Below are 23,272 nucleotides of genomic sequence, written 5' to 3' on the forward strand. Positions count from 1 at the left end.
TGGGGACACTGGTGCTTGGCTGGGCGCGTGAGCTCGCTGAAGGCAGAAGGATGTTTGTGCGAACAGGAAACGATTCTCAGCTAAGGTGGGTTGGGTTGTGCAGGCAGCAGCCATGCTGTAGCACTGGTGCGGGCACAGGCAGGTTGACCCAGTCCAGAAGTGATGCAGTTGTGTTGATGGGGCGAGTGTATTGATGGGCAGCCATGAGATGCTGTGCTTCTCTCCTTTGGGACTCAGTACCCCAATGTAAAAAGTCACTGCTCTTATTGTATCATCTTATGTCTAAAGTTTTAGTGCTTTAAAACAAACAAACAAAAAACAAACAAACAAACAAAAAACAAACAAACAAACAAAAAACCACCCCACATGTACGGAAAGAGCTGTTTAAATCCCAGAGCTGAAACTTTCTCTTTATTGAGCAATGCTGAACATACTGCTGAATAACATCATTTTTCATTCATCTGACAGTACAGTTTTTCCTTTGTCAGCATTTTCTTGTCAAATACTACATCTGAAATTACTAGTGACCTTTCTGCTTGAAAAATATCTGCTTTGTGCCAGAGCAGAGTCTTTGTCGTCTTTTTGAAAACATCTTTCTCAAGCATGATTTTCACTTGGTCACTTGTGGGCAGTTGCAGTGTAATGCCTTATTAGAGTCGTGAATTAAAGCAAAACCAAACCACTTGGTCTCCAGGCTGCAGTAACGTTTTCGGAAGCAGATTTTTGCTGCTGCATGGGTCAGATCCCAAAACTGGAAGCCTGCGTGGTAGTGCTTTTACAAAATCAGTGCTGTGCAGTGAAAGCTTCAATAAATATCATTTATTTAATGGCTAATATGTAAGGTAAATTGTTGTCCAGAAGGTGATGCCCCTCAAATGAGCCCATCCGGAATTATCATAAACGGAGGAAGGTTGTGTTAGCACATGTGGGATGGCTATCTAAGGACATACAGGCCCAAGTTTTAAAGGTTTGTAAGCAGTGAATGAAACATATTGAAAAATTCATAAATATGCATGAAGGAATGCGCGTGAGTCATGTGCTTGACACACAGAAGGCTGCAGTCTGCTAGAAAACCTTGTTGCGCACTGGCATGTGGATAAATGGCGTACTTTATTTTATGCACTTCATCCATATCCTCACCTCTGTTTTAGAGCTCATCCCAAACTCCCATATTTGCTGTTTGCCCTGGCTCTTTCCTATCTTCTGTTATTTCTGAAATTACTTGGTTTAACAAATTGTTAGTACAACACTAAATCCTCATTTGTAGTAGCCTCAGTAAGTGTATAATATACTACTGTGAGCATCAGAGAGCAAAACTAAGCTCAGAAGAGCGAGAACAGCACGATCAGAAAGCAGAAGAATTAAAACACAATAAGAAATAAACCAGAAAAATCTTTCTGTCAAAAATTGCCTAAAATACATTACACTACCTTTTTTCTGCTATAGAAGTAACATTACTCATACAGGTTTAAAAAAAAAAAAAAGTCTGAATATGACTAATAAGAGTTTACTGTGAATGTTTTTGCAGATCCTTTTTATAGTCCTTGTTGAATTGAAGTGAGAGTGATTTAATGTAATACAGATAACTGTTTTTCTCCGTCTCCTCCCAAGCAAATACTTCCATAAATTTCGTGAATTCTGTCTTCCACATGGCCCCCGGGAGACTACAAATGTGCAGTTTCCTTATATACAGATTGTAAACAAGACTGAAAAAGCATTTCAGCCTTGCAGAGTGTGAAATGGCAGAGCTTTCTTGCAAGGGGCCTCTTTCAGGAATATTTGAGAAGTAATTGAATATCTCGGAATGATGGAATTTGAAAATAAGTGTTAGTAGAGGTTGTTGAAGAAATATATTCGCCAGTTGTCTCTGCAATCTTTAATAGATCATAGTAACAGAAGGAGGAAGTGCCGTAAAACCATAGGTTCATGGTGAACCATTAGCAGAAAAGTGAGCTGGCGCTGGGATGGCTGGTGCTTGAAAGTCTGATTCATGCATTTTGAGGGGGTTTTACAGCGGGGTTTGGGGGGGAAGCCTTCTGTAATGTGAGGGATATGATGTTCAAAGGGCCAAGGAAGTACCTCTGTTATTTTACATCTTCTGCACTTTCGAGAAGGTTGGTAGATCGTAAGGTTTGGACCTTGGCTCATTTTCCTATGCATTTGTGAGCTGTTTGACCACCAAAATGCTTTCTTCTACTTATGTGAAAAATCCCTGTGTCTTCTACAGGGGTTTGTATAAATCACGTGCATCTGAACTGTATTGAAAACTGCTTTGGTTGTAGTGAGAGATGCTCAGATTCAGGCACTAACCAACCTCAAGCATTTAAACTGGGCTCTCGGTGATGCTGAATTGTTTGTTTCCTGGATTTTCAGATTATGATTGTCTGTGTATCCCCCTTGTTACCCTGAGGTATGGCAGTGCATTAAACACTCAGTGCTGCACTTGAATTTTCACTGCGAGTTGTGCTTTGAGTATGGAAGAAGCTACTTACTGCCTAGTACTCTGCAAATGGAGTTCTGGGCCTCTCGAAATGAATGTCCCAAGTTGGTGGAAGCATCTGCCTTCAACCTCCTCGCTGCTGTTCTGTGGAAACGATGACGGGGCCCTGCTGCACCTTAAAGGCATGTCTCGGGCATTAGTAAGTTAATGCTTGTGAAGCACTTGGATTTATAGTGATTATCTGCCCAGAGGAAATTTTGTCAGATAAATAACAACTGTCTTCTCAACAGAGTGTGAGTAGGGTGCACAAAAAGCACAGGGCCACGCGCCGGGTCATGAGAAGAGGAAAAAGTACTGAATTTGTTTTCTAGTGAGAACTAGCCACTGTGTGCCAAATGAGGCACGGGGACAAGGTGACTGTGGTATGCATAAAGATTATTGTCTGCGTGCAAGGGGGGCAAAGAAACATCATCTGCATGTCTGACTTCCAGCAGTACAGGCTTGCAGCCACATTCAGGTTCCAGGCTGAACTTGTTGTTTTGCCAGTAAGGATGGTGCCCACGTTGCCATTGGAACACGTGGAGTCATGATGATTATGGCCATCCTCGGAGCTGAATCAAATCAAGAGGAGTGGGTTTCACAGTCATCTTAAGACAGACAAGGGATGAGAGTCAAGATTTTTTTTTTTTCTCCAACCAGTTGCGGCTCTCCACAAATCCTTGTTTGCCTTTCTGGCAATTACCTCCTAATAATCACCTCCTATCAGTTTCTCTTACAGGTTTCCAGTGCTGATCCACCTCCCATACCTCCACTTCTTTTCTCCCAGTCCCAGTTAGGTTCCTTTCCTCACTCAGTTCCCTGTTTCTTCCTTCCTTTTTCCCCATCTGCTCCCTTCCCCTGCTGCACAGACCTTACCTACAGCAGCCGCTAAGGAGAAAAAACTGACTTTGCCCATGTATCTTCAGGCTAGCGAGAGGTTGTTCAGTTGTTTGGGGGATGCTGCATGCGTAGTCTGGTCTGCACGGAGAGATCCACGTAACAGACCTCTGCCTGGTCAGTCCACATGAGTTTTTAGAGGCTTTACTCATGGAAATCTGGCAAGTCTCAGGTATACGCGACCCTGACAAAGTTACTGTAAGGAACAGAACAGGTGTCTGAAAACTTGAAAATTAAGGTGTCGTTATAGATGCTCAGTGGCCCAGCTGAGAGGCCGCATCAAGTAGAAGTCTTAAGGATGTTTTTGGGAGGTCTGGTAGCACACTCCTTTAGAGTCAAAGCTGTTGATGAACAGACTGTGTTATGAGATTGGTGGATATTTACCAAAAAAAGTGGGTGTTTTGGAGGACTGAATTAAAATTCAGTGAAGAAATTACATTTGCGATATAGAACTATTTTCTTTTTTAATTGAGAGCAAGTACTCTACTAAGGAAGGCAAAACGAAAGGAGCAATTACATACAGGGAATAGCCCAGAGTTATGATAGGAGTCAGCTGCGTGGTAAAGACACCAAATGTCTGTCTGGAATGAACCAGCAAGAGCATTCACAACACACCTCAGCTTGTGTTGTGTGCAGCTTTGCGCACTGCTGGTTCAGAGAAAAGCTGGAAGATGCTGCCGTGAAATAATGAGAGGCTTTGAAAACATAACCTATAAGGGAAGTTTGAAGGAACAGAATTTCCTTTGTCTAGATATGTCAAGATTGAAATAGTCCTAGGACAGGCGTTTGTGGTGTGTAGTGGTTAATGTCTGTCATCTAGAAGGAAGAAGCTTTGTCCACAGTGCATAGTTTATTAAATTTGATACTGTGAAAACCTTTTTTTGTGATATATTCTGCAAGAGTTTATCTCTTGGGGTTGTAGACATTTTATACAGGAGAAGAGGGAAGGGTTTTTTCCCTTTGAGAGAAGGAAAGAGAGGGGAGATGACAGCTTTTCCAGTTGTTTATAACTTTATCGAATTTGGATGGATTTTGAGAGCAATTACAGAATTAAAAAATATCTAGCATTAAAAGCAACACATCCTGATCGAATTTCAAGTACCTGTTCCAAAATACGGAGAACTCTTTAATTCTTGATAAAAATGGGGGGAGGGGGGGATGTTATCATTTACAAAAATACATTTTATCTTGGTGTTTTGTTTTTTTTTTCCCTGGGAAATAGTTAACCCTATGTGACCAAACTCCTTCCTCTTGCCCCCCAGATTGCCAATGCTTACCATACAAAGTTTAGGTCAAATGGTTAAAGTTTGGCAAAGTTATAAGCAGCTGAAAACAAGGTCTAAGGGGAAGTGTCATGTAACATTAATAATACGCAAAGCTACCAGCCCCACCTATAATAGTCGTCTTTCTATCAAAGCCAGGTTTCCTTGATGACTCTCAAATGTTTCTACAGGCTTTTAGAGAAGATCTGGAATGCCTTATTCAAGAACAGATGAAGAAGGGCAATAACCCCACTGGACTGCTTGCGTTACAGCAAATTGCTGATTACATTACAGCAAGCTCTTTTGCAGGTTTTTCCTCATCTTCACTCAGTAAGTGAATTATGCATATAGTAGCATTTTTTCTCTTTCTTTTTTTATTATCACCAGGGCTTAGCAATGCCTAGGGTCTCCTTTTTCTTTGAATAAAAGTTTTGTCTTGCTTCAGTTGTAAAGTAGTACAGATGGTGGCCTTAACTTTCCTTTTTAGGCTTGTTTCCCTCAAATTCTTTGATATATATCATGATATCCAAAATGTTTGGAGTCCTCACGTTCAGTTATTCTAGAATTTTCTAATAAAAGTTTAACTGAGATGAGGAACAAAACGCTGCGCCCTGTTACTATTAGCAGTTTAACGTGAGCATAAACTGAGATGTGAAATATGTAACAATTTAGATTGTTTATTTTTCTACTCTTGCCTATAAACTATTGTTTAAAAACAAAGGGGTTAGGAGGTTAGCCTGGCAAACTGAATTGTTGCACAAACAGCCCCAACAGTTAAAAACAGCTTGCAGTATGCACTCTAGTTATAAAGATGTCACTAGGATCTTCCAGTTAACACCCAAGTTTTTCTTCCCAAGTCGTAAAGCACTGAAACATTAAAGTCGATGTAAGTTCTGTGGGTGGCCATCATACGGGAGCTCGCAAGCCTGAAGTACAGTGGCAGCTGTCAGCGTTCAGAATCTTTTGAGAATTGGTATGAAAATGGCTCTTCAGAGTTCATTTAACAAAACAAGTGGAAGAAGAGAACAACAGAGAGCCCAAATAATCTTACCTCCATGTCTCTGGCTGGTTAGGGAGACTGGGGGTCCAACTGCTGTCTCTACTGCGTTTGCCCAGGGACTCTGACAGGACGATTAATCTCAAAGTACATACTCTTTTTGTTGAAAACCCAAATCAATTTTTCCTCTTCTGGTCTCAGCTTTCCCTGTAAGCAAAGGCTGTAGCTCTCAAAGGGATGTCATGCATTCATGAAGGGGAGAAGTGTATGTTTGTGTGGTCACAAGCCAAAGAGATAAATTGATCTTTGTGCTTTGTCTGTGAAGAGGTGATTTCTTCTGTCCACCAGTTTGAGAACTCTTGCACTAATCCTAATTTCTTCTGTAGGACTAAATTAAAGTGCTCAGATTGAGACTTCAGATTAGTTATATTGGTGTTGGAAGTCCAGCAGCAATACGTTCTCCTGTAATTTTCAAACATGTAAAAATACTTCGTTAGTGGCAAATGTCTTAAAGCACAGTTCCAGTCCTATATAGGATCTTGAATCAGAAGAGAGCTCAAAATCCGAGTGGTACTTCAAAGGAAACCTGTATTTTCACCTCTCTGGTGTTTGAAAGAGGGATAAAAACTTGAACTTGGAGTATGGTTCCTACTGTCTTAAACAGAGTTTTCAGTAAAGACCTTGGAAATCCTAGCAGTGCAGTTCCAGCCTAATAATTGCTGGTACCGCTATGCTATAAATTGAAATAGCCTGCTTGTGGAAGATCATGGCATAGCTAGAAGTTATTTAATTGTCTGACTGGCCAACATCTTTTTTTATCTGTTTTTCAGGCCATGGAATGATTACACCCATCAACGATCTACCTGGGGTAGATACCTCCTCGTTTGTTAAGGGAGAAAAACTCACTCGTTGCAAGTTAGCCAGTTTATATAGATTGGCTGACTTGTTCGGGTGGGCACATTTGCCAAATACCTATATCACAGTAAGTATTTTAAAGAATAAAAATGTTTATTTGGAAATTAATTTTCCCCCTGAATAATATAAATTCAAAAATAGATCAGTAATCCATTTTCTTCCTTCCTTGCAGGTAAGAGTAAGCAAAGAGCATGACCATATTCTAATCATTCCAAGAGGTCTGTCCTTTTCTGAAGCTTCAGCTTCTAATTTGGTATGTGATTCACCTGCTATAATAACCAGCAAGGCTCAACCTGTTTTCTGAAAGACTTTTGTGACTGCTAAAATGGACTTCTGAACTATAATCATGCTGTTATTTGTTTTTTAATGTTTACCCACCAGATGAAAAGCTGATTAACTACTTAGATACTAGCGTCCTTTGTCCTCAGCATTTCTTTTTGGGTTTAGCTTTGCTTTCTGTTGCTTTGTCTTCTGTTCAATGTGGAGCAGCAAAGTTTTGTTTTCCTGTCTGCTGAAGCTCATCAAATAGCCACAGTATGACAGCAACCTTTTATAACCTGACAATATGGTAATACATATGAAATGACTCTGTAGGAGTAGTGTTAGTAGAATCAGCTCTTATCTTTACAAGTGGGGAAATAAAGTTGAATAATCTTCCCCAGGCCTAACAAAAGAGCTGGGTGAAGTTACAGATTGGCATTTAAGCAATGGTAGCTGCTAAATCACGTATCTTTTGGTGCAGAACCTACCATATGTTCTTCATGTCAGTATGTATCTGTAAAGAAACTACATCCAGTTGGAAGGGGTAGCAGATTGAGATTGATCGCATTACACTAGCAAACACAGAACCGAAATACAAACATGAGAACAAGACCTGATATGACTCTGCTGTTGTTTTTTGTTTATCCTGGAATTACTATTTTAATGTTCCCATGAAACTGAAAATTCCCTATGCGTTTAGTTTTCTTATTGAAATTTCACAGAGAGTGAATTTTCTTCATATTTAAAATATAGGAAATGTTAACAAAATTCATTTTTGCAAGTCAGACACAAGGAAAGGTCAGCTAGACCAAAGAGGAATATGTTGTATCAGGGTCTTGTATTTGCTTCTTCCATGGCTGACCTTCTGACAACTGTTAAGGGCTTGGACAACAGGATGGTTTATTGACACACGGATTCATGGCTGCTCTCCTACCTTTTTTCGTACTCTGAGCCCTAAACATGTGGAGGGAAATTTGGCACCAAGGGAGAGTGGTTTGTAGATAATGGCAGTTGTCGCAAACTTTTTGAACATTGTTCCTTTTATTTGATTTTTCCAGGTTAAGGTAAACATCCTAGGAGATGTAGTTGACCAGGGAAGTACGACTCTAAGTATCGACAATGCAGGATTCAGTCCGCATGTGGCCATCTACTCCACACGCCCTGACGTCAGATGTGTAATACACATACATACCCCTGCAACAGCAGCTGTAAGTCTTCCCCCTCCTAGCATAAAAAGTGAAAGAAAACAGGTTTACCTTATGATCTTAGATCACCTTTCTGAATCTGAATCCCTGCTCACAGCGGTTTTGTTTTTAATATTGACTCTACACTAGTAAAAAAAGGTGTGAAGTTATCAAATAAGCAGCGTAGGAGATTGGGCCACCGCAGTGAAATGGGTAGGAATAAACTTATGCTCAGATACAATTCTACTCAGGTTGAGGCAGCTGTAAAGCATATAATTTACACAGGCTTCATTTATAGCATCTTAGGCTGTATAATGTGCTATATACATCATCATTTGCATTTTGCAGCTCAATTTTTAAGTGGCTTAATTAGTAGTTACATGTTCAATTTGGATTTACCTCACTATTAAAAAGTCATAGTTAACATACAAGTTAAAAATGCTCTGTATAACAATGATAAAAATGTAAGGAGACTTGAAAGAATTAAAATCGTATTGTTTTTACATATAAATGCATATACGTGCATTCCTTGACTACAGACAAAAAAAGGAATGCCTTTTATACTAGCTTTTTGAAGTTATAAATGTGGGAAAGAAGGAAAAGCAATTAAGTAGGCTTATGCTGAGAATTAAACGTGGATAAAATTCACAAAAATTAACTTAGTTGGGATAATTTGTGTTTTCTTATAATGACTCTGTCCCAGAAGCTCTGTCACCCTGTTGCAAATTAGACTGGGGGGAAAAAAAGGTATTGTTTCTCAGCTTTCACTATGGAGAGTTTGTCTCTCTTCTAGCAAAGATACAACGTACAGCCTACTAAGGCTTGGGTGGTTGAGACGTGGGGTTTAAGAATTTCATTCTTGCCTAATTATCAGTACTTCCTTTTCTTGAAACAGGTTTCATCTATGAAGTGTGGCATCCTTCCCATATCACAAGAGGCTCTGATTCTGGGAGATGTTGCTTACTACAACTACCAGGGATCTCTTGATGAACAGGAAGAGAGAATTCAGCTTCAGAAAGTTCTTGGACCCAGTTGCAAGGTATTCAGCCTCACTCACGCTCTTCATAAATAATTTTCATGTACTGTGCCAGTTTCTACCATTTAACATTAGTGTCTTCATTTACTAGGTATTAGTCTTGAGAAACCATGGTGTGGTAGCACTAGGAGAAACACTGGAAGAAGCATTCCACTATATTTTCAATGTGCAACTGGCCTGTGAAACACAGGTGAGAGAGAATTTATCTGTATTTAGTTTCAAATGCTTATGCTGCTGAATTATAGGTTATATCCCAGATGGGAAGGTCTCTAATATTACAAAATATTTGGGGTTGTGGAATCCGGTAATAATACGCCAGATCAAAGTCAGGGAAATTGGAGTAATGGGGAAAACATAGAAGGAACAGCACAAATACTGTGTCATTCTTCCTAGAGTGGGTACGGGTGGTGTTACACTCCGAAGGGTACAGGTTTTGTTCCGTGCTGTGAAGAGTGAGCTCCAGGCAGGGGATCTGTCAGATGATAGATTCAATGGTATTTGTGTGACTTAAGATCTCTCAACATCCAGCTCGTATATCAAAGCTGAATGTTGTGACAAGCAAAGAAGCTTCTCCCTATGATCACAAAGATCTGTAAATCCAAATAAACAAAAGGTCTTTGGAGCAATGGTAAAGGGTAGTATATTTAAAAATAACTTGAGTCCCAAAATGAGTTGTTTCCGTTTGGTCTAACTTCAGCTACCTAGTTAGGTATCATCTATATATAACCTGTGGGGAGAGACCGTTGAAAGTGTCCTCACCTTCCATAACTCCTAAGCCCATGCCCAGAAAGTTTATCGCTTTGCTCTTACTAGTTCCCCAGTGGTCCTGGCCTCCCAGGTAGGTCTTTGGAGGTGCAAATGGCAGTCTCCCACTCCTTTCCTCTCCTCCCTCGCCTGCCATTCGTTTTGAGTTTGATCACTCATTCATTTTGAAACATAAATGAAAAGTGTTTTGTCTGGTGATGCAGAAGGACCTTTTTAAGGTACTCTTGAAAACTAGTGTTTTGAGTCTATTCCTTTTGAAGTGCAATTATTAGCAGATATTATCATCCTTTCCCTAAGAATCACTTGCTATGTATTTTAATACATTTTTGCACAGAAGAAAACTAGCATGAGAAATAACTGCGGCATGTGTTTAAGTGTGTTTTTCCTGTGAATTCAGAAAAGCAGAGAATCCAAAAGCTTTTCCACAAATGAAATACACTCATTGCTGTCTCTAGGTTCATGCATTAGCTGGAGCAGGTGGGATAGACAATCTTCTACTACTGGATCTGCAGAAGTTCAAGCCTTCCACACATGCTGTGGCAGCAACTGGAGGAGGTGGAGTTAATATGGCTTCGCAACAAAAATGGAAAGTTGGGGAGCAAGAATTTGAGGCACTCATGCGGATGCTGGACAACCTGGTGAGAGCACATTGATGGCATTGTCCATACAGTCTTTGTGAGCTTCTGAGTGCAGGATTAGCTTCTGTAAAGCAAACTTTTTTTTTTTTGCTGGTTTCTTTCTGAGTTTGAAAATGAAGATGGAGTAACTTTTATTGTATATGAAATCTCTTCTGCTTGGTTTAGTTTTTATTATGTCAGTGTATCTGACAGTAGTATTCTGTATTGAGAAGAATTTATAATGTTTTGAACTTAAATTTTGTTCAACCCATCTCACAAATGTGTTTGTTCTTTATAGTGGCCTCACAGTAATAATAAATTTTAATCACACCCTGGTAAATAGACATAGAATATTACCTCTACATTTTGTTAACAACTGTACTACTAAGAAAGAAGACAATAATTTATTTTTTTTTTATTTGAAATGTCTGTTTCACTGCAGTATGAATTCTGGAACAGCCTTTAATAAAAACAGAGTGAGGAAGGGGAGAGTGTCATGAGCTAGGATGTGCTGTTGTGCAAGTCAGATAAATGTCCTCCTGAATGCTACCTAGGTCACAACCTGAGCAGGTCATCTGGTCACACATTCACAAAGACTGGAGGAAGGTGAAGTGTGAGTGGGGTCCTGTTCAAATGCTACTGTACAGGGTATTTTAAATGGAGTTCCTGAATATTAATGCTATGGATGATGAACAACACCACTAGCCCGTTCTCTCTAGAGGTCAGTGGACCTGTTTAATGCATATAGAGCAGTCCAAAACTTCTATGACTCTCTTTGGATACCTTTTTCTGATTTTTTTGATTTTGTGTATGTTTGGGTTTTGGGGGTTTTTTAATTTTTTTTAAACCATTTTTCCATTGTATTTCCTCCTCCATAGGGATACAGAACTGGCTATGCCTACAGGCAACCATTAGTCAGGGAAAAGCCCAGACATAAAAGTGACGTTGAGATCCCAGCCACTGTGACTGCCTTTTCCTTTGAAGATGATACAGTCCCACTTTCCCCCCTGAAATTCCTGGCGCAGAGGCAACAGAGGGAAAAGACAAGATGGCTGAACTCTCCAAACACATACTTGAAAGTCAATGTGCCTGAGGAGTCCTGGAATGGGGAAACCAGTCCCAGGACTAAGATCACGGTAGGTAGATACTTTAGGCAGTTGCTTAGTTTTCACACTTGAGAGAAAGTAAATTGTGCACTGTTTATCTCAGGAAATCTTTAACAGGATTAGCAAATAAAAACAAGCTTTAGGGAGACTTAATGACATTAGTACTAAGGTCCCCTTTGTTTGGGGTAGGGGAGGTTCACTGTTTGGAAGAGTAACATTTTATGATAAAATTTAGCAATGATTTCCTTGTTGTTACTAGCTCTTCTGATTCCTGAAGTAGGAAACAGTTTTTCTACCATATCTTTTTGTGCTGTTAATTATCCACCAAATATAGGAAGGTTTTAAATAACCCGTGGGTGGTTCTCTACACAAGGGAGACACAAGCTCTAGTTTTTAACTATCCCTGTTTGTGAGCCTGCCGAAAAAAGACTTTGAAGACTCTGTTCATTCTACGACTTCTAATGATGATCAAGATTTTCCCTCCTCCTTCATCTTACCAAGATGCTTCCCGCTGTGTGTCCAGCGTGGATAGAGGTGGCTCTCATGGGACTACCAAACATGTTATTTGCTCTGGGGCGACTCCCAGTTGCTGGTACAACTGGAGCATCAGCTCCTCCTGCTGGCAGACTGTGGAGTTTCTACACTTAAGTTTCAGAAAAATAACCTCAGCAACGGATGTAAAATCTTACTTACAGAGGAAAAAAGTTGCAGACAAAATGTGTGGTTAGCAGAAGTGGTGGCATGAACAAGGGCTATGGAGCTGGTGGATCTATATACCAGTTACTAGGCATCCTTTCTAAATATGATTTCATTAGTACACAGTTAGTTAGTACTGCGTTTTTGAGGAATGTCTTCCAGTGTTTACAAAAAGTAATCCTGATGGTACGTGTTCAAGGCAACTTAAATTCTCTTGGGAAAACATAAAAACTTGTAAGGAGTTGGAATTATTTTGTGGGTGTCGTGTGGAATTGAGAATAAAATCAGAAAGTCCTTTTTTGTATCTCCACTTTAACAGTGAGACAACACTGAGAATTGTTCCTCCCCATCATGCTGGGGTTTTTAGCTTTTTTTTTTTTCTCCCCCTTTAAGTGGATGAAAGCTGATGACTCCTCCAAGACTAGTGGAGGAACGCCAATCAAAATTGAAGATCCAAACCAATTTGTTCCTCTAAACACAAACCCAAGTGAAGTGTTGGAAAAGAGAAATAAGGTAAAAGAAGTGTAATGAAATGAAAATTGTAACATTTCCAAATAAAGTTATATGTTCAAGTAATTATCTAACACAGCAGTAAAATAACATTTTCAAATGTTCTTATTTTACTAAAGTTTCTTACAATGTGTGTGATTTTTGGCTCTAAAAAGCATGTATTTAAATGTATGATACACATGAAGTCTGTAGATACATATGCAAAATATATATAAATTTTGAATGCAATAGTTTGAAGGATGAGTATTAACTCTGGAAATGATAGGTTGGGAATGGTAGTCCCTGCTATTTAGCATTATACTTAGTGGATAACTAGGTGTCAGCATGAACCAAATTGCTGTGCGTCATCTACAGCATGATTCAATCTCAGACTGTAATCTCACTCTGTTCTGTATTAATTCTCCTAGCACTTACTAAGCTGGAGTTTCTATGGTCTAGTCTGCTTCCTAATGGCAGTAAAAAAAAAAAAAAAAGAAAATGGGAAATTATTGTTGGACCTCTCTGTAAACACAAATATCTCACTGCTTTTCCCTTCCAGCACATGAGACGCTGACTGTCAGACTGACATACTCCACCCTGGGCATAACTATATTAACAGATATTCAGGACACTTTCCATTTGATTACTTTTTTTTTTTCTTTCTTGGAAAGCACCATATCAGTATCCGTGGGGACTGAACTGGAGTCAGAAGGAGCAACTCCCTTCCTTAGAACTGGAAAGGCACTCTCTAATCATCTGGAGATTAATAATACAAGTCCCAGACAATGATTTTTAAATTCATGCCTGTCCCTGTCTCCGTAGATAATTTATTCCTTTTTTACTGCTGTAGAATTTTTTTGCTCTGATCTGTGTATTTGTATTTATATTTATATCTGATCTGTCAATCTCTTAAGCACTGATAATGCGGAGCTGCGACTGTTGACTTGGGGAAAACAATGAGGTATTCACAGAAGGAAAAACTTTACCAACCTTTGTGATCACAACGCTCTCTCTAATGGCTTAACAAAGTTCACTTATTTGGGGAGATAGAGAGGACAGGTTGAGAGATATTATTCCTTGGAGCTTATTTCTAAATAGGGTCTTGCATGAAGTGCAGGAACCGAGACTAGGATGAATATTCAGGAGTACTCGAAGGGCTAAACAACATACGCTGTATATTCAGAGGTGGAAGGAGAGTTCTTAATTTGTAGCTGCAGCAGCATAGAGCTTGATCCTCCAGCCATTCGCTGCTGCCTGTGTTACTGGCTTTGCAAAGCTGATGGGCATAGGATTTGTTGAAGAGAAATGTCTGTTTCTAACCTGGTTTGTTTTCTCTATGTAGATAAGGGAGCAAAACCGATATGACCTAAAGACAGCAGGACCACAGTCTCAGCTGCTCGCTGGGATTGTTGTGGATAAAAAGCCAAGTCCAGTGAGTAGGACACAATTAATTGATTTACAAATATTTGGGTTATTTGGCTGCCTGTCTTTCAAACACCAGTTTGGGCCATTTTCTTTCTAAATGCTTTTTTAGAACTGATTGTTTTAATGCCAGATTTTGGATGTGTGATACATTTTACCCATGTACCCTTTCAGAGGTTGAAAATGTTAGTTTCAAATGGAGATTTGCATGGTAAGTTTGCCTGCCATTAATATTAGTTAAGTAAGACTCCTGTCTAAGACCATTTAAGCTAAACAGTGATGAACTCTGCAATGCATGGTGCCAAAAATAATCTTTTCATCAGTCTGTGGAGCTGCTGCTAAAGGAAATGATTGAGGCCCAGAAATAGCTGAATTTAAAGGGTAGGATGGGACCGTGTAGAAGGCAGCTTTCCTTAGAAACAGGCTTCTTATTGGGAGGGAGGGTTTCCAGTTTCTTACCTGTCCACACTAGTCTTTTCTTGAATAGAATAGACTTACTTGAAAACAGTACAGATACCCCTAATAATATTATCCAACAAACTGTGATGAATTGTAATTGGAATTCTATAGTTCTAAGAGTTTCCAACCATCCATGGGTTAGTACCTCTATTTCCTCATTTTGGTTTCTGATATTCTTTTGAGATAACGCTGAGTTTGCTTATTTATTTCAGGCAAAACCAGTATTTTCCAAATAAGTTTTCTTTCAACATGAAAATAACTTTAATTTTGTTACGGCAAGATTCATCTCAGAAGAGCTCTTCCAGTTAGGTTCTTAAACTGGAGCACATGCACAGTGACATTCCTACAAAATTTCCTAGAATTTGGGCCATTTGGAGAAAATATGGGAAACACTATGTTTGAATCCTTGTTGTTAAAGAACTTTCACTTCTCTGACAAGTGTGTTAGTCCCTGAAGTGTAAGCTGTTGAGGCAGGTATCTACTCTGAAGCTGTCCCCTTTGATACAACAGAAAAAAGCTTAAATAATGATTGTGCTGCTGCGAAAGGATGGTGATTTACAGCTCAGTGGTCAGTATCCGTTACTGTGTGAATGCCTGTTAAATGGGTAATTTTCATCTGGCTGCTTCTATGTTTTTCCTCTGTATTCCCTGCCAATCTGCTGTTACCAAACTTTGGGAAAAAAAAACACATTAACCATGTATATCTTGCTTGCCTGCTTCTTTTTTTTCCTAACTGTTAAATTTTGTGGTTTTCTCTTTTCCAGCCAATGCAATTTGAAGATGATGAGCACGCACCACCAGCACCACCAAACCCATTCAGCCATCTCACAGAAAAGGAACTGGAGGAGTACAAGAAAACAATTGAGCGCAAGCAGCAAGGGTTGGAAGGTCAGTGGTGTGTTTTTCAATGTCGGGGTTTACATTTTATCAGTGAGTTCATTCTTAGTTTCAGAATATCTGCTGTAAAAAAACATATACATGTTAATTATTAGCATATACTGTTGGCAACTACTTTAGAACTAATCATTCCTCAAGACAGTAGACATTTTTGTTAAATGTTTTGGTTTTTTTTCACTTCGGTTAGTGCTCAAATTAGTGCAGTGAAAGGTCTGCACAGAAATGGGGTTGACAAAAACACACTTCAATATAACGACTGTTTTTGTCAGAATCATAGAATAACTTAGGTTGGAAGAGCCTGTGAAGGTCACCTAGTCTGTGCCCAGCTGAGCAAAAGTTTACTGAGATGATTGGTCTTGGCTTCTTCAATTTTTCTTCTATTCTCCGAATGTGCAAGACTCATCTACTTTCACTTTTTTACATTTTCTTCCAATGCTACTCTTCCATAGGGAATTACTAATTGCAGGTTAATTTTATTTTTTTTAACAATAACACTTACTATGCATTCTTCTTCACTAATATTGTGTAATAAAACTATTTTGTTGTGTGTCACATTCAGGGCATAGCAGGATAGCTTGCTGTAACAGCAGTGCGTGACTTACGACTAGATAAAACTACAAGGCATGCTCCTTGGAATGCAACTCTGCCACCCTTTTTAATGCTTTCTATTAAAGAACTAATATATAATGATTGTTAGCAGATAAAATGCGTAAATACATAATTCTAGAGAGTTTAAACTGTGTCTTGTAACCTCTTGATGTTGTCAGCGTGAGCGATGCAATTCTAGCAGAGCTGTAAATCTTATAGCACTAGCACTGACATTCTTGCTTGATTTTTACTTTTGCATGGCTACTAATTCAAATCTTGTCCTGCAGATGCTGAACAGGAATTATTCTCAGATGACGGTTCATCTGTGTCACAAATTCAGTCACAAACTCAATCCCCGCAAAATGTCCCAGAAAAATTAGAAGGTATTCCATGCAATTTCTGTACAATGCCAATGGCTCTGAAAACCGGAGTCATCCACTCTTCTGCTGCGTTCTTACACTTGCATGAAGTCAACTGAACCAAAGAGTCCTCTTTTACCAAGTCTGAGTGGGACTCTGTCCAGAAAACTGTTTTTCCCAATTTTTTCTAATACATAATTCTCACAAACAGAAAACAACACAGGGCATACTGAAATGTAGATATTAATAAGGTGGAGGAAATAGATATTATATTTTTATTTTACTAGAAGCGTTAAGATTAGTTCTCGTGCCAAAGACTTTTTCAGCAGAGTCCAAGAAGGCTTTTGAAAGGCCAGTTCTCCAAAGACTTCTGTATGGGATGGCAGTGTTTTCATAAATTAGTCTCTTGCAGTAAAGCATAATGCTGACTGTGCTTGAGACTGTATACTTATATGCTGTGTAGACTGTATTCGTATATACTATATACAGCTGGAGCTCTGTATGTACCTGGCAGAAATAAGGTTAGCTTTTTCAGCCTGTTTTCCTTTAATGACGTTTTCACAGTATTGTCTGCTTACAACAAGTGTAGGTAAAGGGAGGGGGGGGGGGGGGGGGGGACATTTCTAAGCACTTCAGGTTTCATTCTTTGGATCACAGTCCGGACTGGCAGACTTTGTTTCAATACCGGGGTTTTTTGCAGGATAGCGTACATAAATAATTGCAAAATTATCTGTTCTTTCAGAAAATCATGAAGATCTCTATACCCAGAATGCTAACCTAATATCCGTGGAGTTGCCAGTTGTGGTGGTGAACGGCAAGGAAGATGCACATGACGTGGAAGAAGATCTCACCAAGAGGGTCAGTCAGTTAACCACGAGTACTGTGGAGAGCGTAGAGATTACGATTAAAAGCTCTGAAAAGATAGAAGAGACCCTGTCCCCTGAAGGGTCACCTTCCAAATCCCCATCAAAGAAGAAGAAGAAATTCCGCACCCCATCTTTCCTGAAAAAGAGTAAAAAGAAGGAGAAAGTGGAAGCATAAGTGCAGCTCTGTTGTGAGGAGACATTGCACATTTTAAACGTTTAAGTTGACCATTAACAGCGTAGCGTTAGGGGTGTGCAGTAACTGGACTTTTAACCTAAACAAAAAGGAACTGGAAGAGGTTTTGCTTTAAAAAAAACAACCAAACAAAACAAAAAAAACCACTTTCACGTTAATTGAAAATTAATTCATCTCTCACTTAACTGTGTCCAAAATTGCTATGAGGGTTGGAAACGCTCATTAGTTTCATGTAGAACTACACTGGCAGGTGCTCAATTACCGTCATAGCAAGATCGAATACCATCACAGTATGCAGCAGCAAGTTCTGCTTGGAGTATTTTGCAGACCTTAAACTTTTCAGTACAGTTAAAGTCTTTATTAAAGTTACTGATGAGTGATCATATGACTTTTTAAAACTGCTGTCTCATTTGGTAACCAGATCACACATTTTTGTATTGTGATTTTGACCATATATTTTATGTTTCTGTACCCCTGTTTGAGTGGGTGCATATTAACAGCACACCTTTAAATCTTTTTTAAGATTAGATCATATAGAAATATTATACACTGGCACATAATATTAGGGGAAAAACTGTGTAAGAGAAAGTTTATTTGGAATTATACAAAATGTCTAAAGAATTCCATTCTTCAATAACTTTTTTGCCAAATATTTCATTTTAGTGAAATATAATTTTTGAAGACTTCTTTTTTATTCTATCAGTTGGGGGGGGAGGGAAACCCTTATTTTTCAAGAAAGGGGATTTTATACACTTAACATTGATAATTTAGTTTAACTGGCAAAACAAAAAGAAGATTTTATATGTTCAAATGTTTGTATACCATTCAGTATAAAGGTATTATAAGCATGTGAACCAAGCATTTAATAGTAGAGTGTATTTAAGAATGCTTGGTTTAGAGTATACTTAAATATAATTCAGGAATCCAGGGACTTAGGAATCAAAAGATAAAAGCAGATAAAATTGAACTGGATTCATGTTTAAAAATTACTTGTGGGTGTTTTTTTTTCTCTCATGGTATTGCTAATGAATGAAGAAAAATAATCTCTTAACATAACCAAATGAAGGAAACAAAACTGTTAAAAGGGAAAGTGAAATAGTAAGAAAATAGGAGAAGACAAAGAAAGTAAAAGTCTGGTGATTATTTTTTTTAAATATATGATATGGATTGTGGCATATTTTTATTAAATCAGCAAAGTGACATTTCCATATTAGACGTTTTAAGTAATTTGTGTGGATTCATACAGAGCGCAACACTTTGGGTTTTTTCTTCACTTTCATTTGAATTGTAAAAGGGCCTCATGAATCTGTGTTGTCCTTTGGATGAACCCAGAACAAATCGGAGCCTAGTGCCATGGGTAAGGGTGGTACTGCCACCTACTCATTTTTACTGATATTGTCATTTTAGTACTTTTACTGTATTGTAAATACAAACTAAACATAGAAATTAACATAGGGTTTTCTTCGCTGTGTCAAATCGTCTGTAAATCAGTCATCGCAATAGGACGTACATTTTAAAGATCCATGTGATTCCCAAATTGCCGGTTGAAATATTATACAATATATAATCGTTAAATATGGCTGGAGAGTGGTTTGGCATGCAAAAATGTTGATTATAGCATGTTCGGGGGCTGGTTAGCTTTGACCGTGTAAGTGTGATAATGCAATGTTGGAATGGATCCTGGAAACAATTTTCTAGCTATCACTAAATACTGGAATCAGTGTTTTTAATCATAGTGGAAACTTTCAGTTGCTTACTTTGTTTTTTATGTTCTACATTATTTGTGTTGTATTACAACATATGTAGAAACAGTAACCTGTGAACTACGCTTTTCATAACTTTTTAAAAAAATGTATCTAAATGAATGCAATGTGCATAAATATTTTTAAAAATGCAACCGTGAACTATTTGCACCTTTTGCTAATGCCTCTATTTACTTGCTTTGGCATAAAGAATGAGCCAGCCAACTCTTGTGTCCTGTGGAAAATATATAAATGTTATCTGAAATTGCTCATAGATGTAATGCTAATTAATGTTAAATCACAAATAAACAGTATTTTAAATAGATGGATTTTGTATAGCAGCCTTTTGTTTATACAGTGCCCTTATAGCTCACACCTGGAGAAAAGATGCCTTGATTATGCACACTACTTCTCAAGAATTTATGCTGAAGATGGCTTCTTGCTTCTGCGTATTCTGAAAGCTATGCGAGAAAATTGTCTGATCTTATTAGAGAACAGTTGTTTTCTCTGTCACAGATCCTGGAGATGAAAGAGGATGGGCCCGTGGTGAAATACCCGGTGTTGTCAGGCAGTTGCTCCGAACCCTGGTTGAGTTTGCGCTGCAGGTTTTCCTCTCCCAGGGAATACTTCCCCATCTTCTTGGTCTCTTTCTTCTGCTCTGCAGGACGGGTTTACGTGTGCTGGCCTGAGACATAGGACTTGGGGGATTTAAGTGCTGTGTAAGTACAGAGCAGGGAGATAGCTTGGGGAAATAACTATATTTTTTTTTCATTTTATTAATGAAAACAAAGGGATTTTGTAAGGAAGGCTTTTAATGCGAAGTTATTTGAAGACACCTGTGTCATGCCCTGCCGGCATATGGTATACCTCAGAGTCTCTGAGGCTGCAGAAGTTGCAGTGTTATGTTTTTATAGCTATATCAGCTCTGTGAAAGGTCTTTAAGGACTTCAAGAAATGTTTATTTTGATTGTCCTTCCACAAGTCAGCCTTTTGTTTCTGTTTACAAGAAAGTCAGAATCCAGCCCTCCCAGGCTGGTGGCAGTTTTGTGAACTCAGTCCCCATGTGGGAGGATAATTTTGGTTCAGCATTTTAAATAAATCTTAGCCAAGATTCAAGTAATCTTCTTGATATCGTTTGTCTCCAGGAGCATCTACAGTCTGCTTAGTGCTGCACTGACATGAAAGTAGACACTATAGCAACGTGGAGGAGCTTACACCGTAAGGCTAAGTGCGTCTATAGTTTTCTTCTTTGAACTCTCTTTATTCCCAAGGGTCTACGAACCACAGCAGACCCTTTATTTTCACTTAGGTCGTGGTTTCACAGTGTTACAAGAAGGATTTGAGATTCTGCAAGCCAAAGCGTGAGAATAAAGTACACCTTCACAGCAAGCATAACATACGTTAAGGCTTAAATCTTGGGAAGTAGGAGCCCTTGGAAAGACAACCTTCAAAATGGATCGCTGACACGGGAGGAACTAATTAGTACCGTTAGGATGCTTAACCCAAAAAAAAAAAAGAGCAATGCAGAGCAGCAGCAATGTGTGCTGTGAGGAGTTACATGCAAGCTACCACCTAAGAGCCTTATAAAGGAAAAGAAAGGATTTGTAAAGCTGTGTGTCCCTCTATCCCACTTCTGTCTCTGTGGCCATACTAAAATCTCTAGTGATCCAGCTGATCACCTGCTGGCTTCTTTTACAGACTCTCACTTGTTCTGGAGATGAGTGTTACACGGCAAACCAGATTTAGCTTGATTTGCAAAAATTACAGAATGTGGTATACTTTACATAGGGCTTTAGATGTGGCAAGGAGATGGGGTAATGTCACGCCGAAGGCTGTAATAGGCCACTTTCACCAATATTTTCCTGCCTTGCCGCTTGAGTTATTGTACACCGTTTTCTCTGGTGCTCAGTAGTTGAGGGTTTTCTACTTTCTGGAGGTCCAGTTTGCAAAACTGTTGAGTTGTCACTGTTGCAGCCTGTGGAAACTTCTCAAATACGATGCACTGTGGAGTAGCCAAGGACAGGGAGAAAGGGCCACTGTGTCCCGGACTGGGCACGTGGGTCTGATGGAAATTTCTGACGTGAGCGCTGCTGTATCTCTTCTCCCTTCCAGGGAGTTGGTGCGTGGGTTGGTGTTTGTTCTTTCAGAGGTCCAGTATGTTAAATGAGGTGGAGGACTCATTGAAAAGCACTAATTAGAAACCGCCTGGCGATGTGCGTGCGGGCAGCTGGAGCGCAGTCAGCCTGTCTGTGGGCACTGCCACGTGCGTGGCTCAAACGGTGCGCGCAGCCCGGCGGGGACGGCTCAGGGGGTGTTGCGTGGAGATGGGCGCTTCTGACATTTGAGCCGCCACAGAGCCTGTATAAACGTCTGGTTTTACACGCTTGCAGATTGACCAAACTCACACAGACTCTGGGAGGAACAGTAGAAAGCGCATCCCTAATATAAAGGCTGCTCAGCCCTTTGCCATGGTTTCTAATCGCAGTTGCAAAGGCAGCAGCAATTTGGGTTTCTAAGAGAAAAGAGTGCCAGAACGTAATGTGGAGGAACTTCTACAGCCACCTTCTTTGGAAAGGTTTGATTACATTAGCTTTGCATTTTACGCGTGCCGGCAGTACGTGCAAAGACAGCCGAGCAGTTTTCGCTTGGGCCACCGCACAGCACGGAAAGCTTCAGTCCAGTTTGATCAACTTGGAAACAAACAAAACAAAAGCTGATGAGGAGAACTGGAGGGCAGTTTACGCCTCCAGCCCTGTTCGCGCAGCCCGGCGCTGGTATCACCCCTGTAGATATTTAATCCTTTAAACACACTACTGCCTCAACTGTGGCAGGAGCTGCACACGGCAAATATGCCGAGCCGGGGGGCGGGAAACCTTTCCTCGGGTGCGTTCTCAAAGTCCCTTTACAACTGGTTATGCCTCTCTCCTTTCTGTCTGCAGGGAGTGATGTAAATTCAGGGGTTCACACTGAAATTGCGGTTGAGTCCCAAAGCCGAAGGCAGCCTTGGAACGGTGGGAATCCGAGCGGCCGTTAGATGGCATCAGCCCGTCACGTTTGCTGCCTTCGTTCCCCGCAGCCGGAAAGCCATTAACAAAGAGCTTTCAAAGAAAGTATTTTGGTGGAGATTTTGTGGGCTTTATTCCAGTTCCAGCGCAGCGAGATGAAAGCAGACATCTGGCTGTTGGACTCATTTTCTTTATTGATTCATTTCAAAATCCAGCAGCGGAGCGGGGCTGTGTCCAGGAGGCAGGAGTCCTCCGCTGCCCTCCATCCTCTCGCGCTTTCGCAACGGGTTAAGAATTTTTTAAATTTTTTTTTTTTTCACTTGTAAACTCACTCCACCGAGCAAAAGAATATCCTTGCGTTCAATATTTTCTCTTTAGCAAACTTGACCCACAGGCCAGAGGGCTCTCCGCATTTCGGGATGATTGGGGTGGGAGTGACAGGAGTCCCTGGTGGAAGGTGTGCAGGGGGGGCAAGGTCTCGGGAAGCATCGCTGCACATTCGCCCTGTTCTTTTCGCCAAGTGTCTTCCCCTCGTCTTGGTGGGAAATGGGATATTGGGCAAGTTGGACCTTCGTTCTTATTTGCTACAGTTGGTTTTCTGTATTAGTCAAACTTGAGACAGGAAAGACATCGCTGTTTGTGCTCATAACTGCTGTGCATGGAAAGTCAAACGGAGGGAGAGAATGGAGATAGATATATTATTATACATTTTTAAATATATATTATAGATACATAATATAGATACATTATTATATTATATTGCTTATACGTCATGGTGAAAGGGACAGTTGCTCTGAATTGTCTCCAAGAGAGAAAAAAACCACCTCTGACTAAAAAAATGGAAAGCGTGGTCTCTGTGTTTCTTACTTGGGATCTGCCTGTAAATGAAGCACATAAAGGGAAAATAATGTCTGGAAGCATTTGCAGCATGTGTTCAGCAGACCTTCCATTTCGGTCTGTCTTACCTGGCTTTTCTAGTTTCTCCTTCCTTCCCCTGGTCAACATTTGCACTGGATCAAACTAAGAAAATCAGAGGC

The 23,272-nt window shown here is 39.8% G+C and overlaps 1 protein-coding gene across 2 annotated transcripts in view; it reads left to right on the forward strand.

The window, feature by feature from the left end:
* Window positions 1-19,559, forward strand: part of ADD3 (adducin 3 (gamma)) — a 28,408-nt gene extending 8,849 nt beyond the window's left edge. The window contains exons 2-14 of one of the 2 annotated variants that reach the window (XM_009881550.1): window positions 4,830-4,968; window positions 6,466-6,617; window positions 6,723-6,803; window positions 7,870-8,019; window positions 8,891-9,034; window positions 9,123-9,221; window positions 10,252-10,434; window positions 11,292-11,549; window positions 12,609-12,728; window positions 14,047-14,136; window positions 15,350-15,473; window positions 16,358-16,453; window positions 17,172-19,559. In XM_009881550.1, coding sequence (XP_009879852.1) covers window positions 4,830-4,968; window positions 6,466-6,617; window positions 6,723-6,803; window positions 7,870-8,019; window positions 8,891-9,034; window positions 9,123-9,221; window positions 10,252-10,434; window positions 11,292-11,549; window positions 12,609-12,728; window positions 14,047-14,136; window positions 15,350-15,473; window positions 16,358-16,453; window positions 17,172-17,470 — 1,935 coding nt within the window. In that variant the 3' untranslated portion in view covers window positions 17,471-19,559. The remainder of the gene's footprint in view (window positions 1-4,829; window positions 4,969-6,465; window positions 6,618-6,722; window positions 6,804-7,869; window positions 8,020-8,890; window positions 9,035-9,122; window positions 9,222-10,251; window positions 10,435-11,291; window positions 11,550-12,608; window positions 12,729-14,046; window positions 14,137-15,349; window positions 15,474-16,357; window positions 16,454-17,171) is intronic. The other variant, XM_009881551.1, reaches the window with a different exon arrangement.
* Window positions 19,560-23,272: the final 3,713 nt, after the last annotated feature.

The sequence above is a fragment of the Charadrius vociferus genome, unplaced genomic scaffold, assembly GCF_000708025.1.
Source record: "Charadrius vociferus isolate BGI_N301 unplaced genomic scaffold, ASM70802v2 scaffold282, whole genome shotgun sequence".
NCBI lineage: Eukaryota > Metazoa > Chordata > Aves > Charadriiformes > Charadriidae > Charadrius > Charadrius vociferus.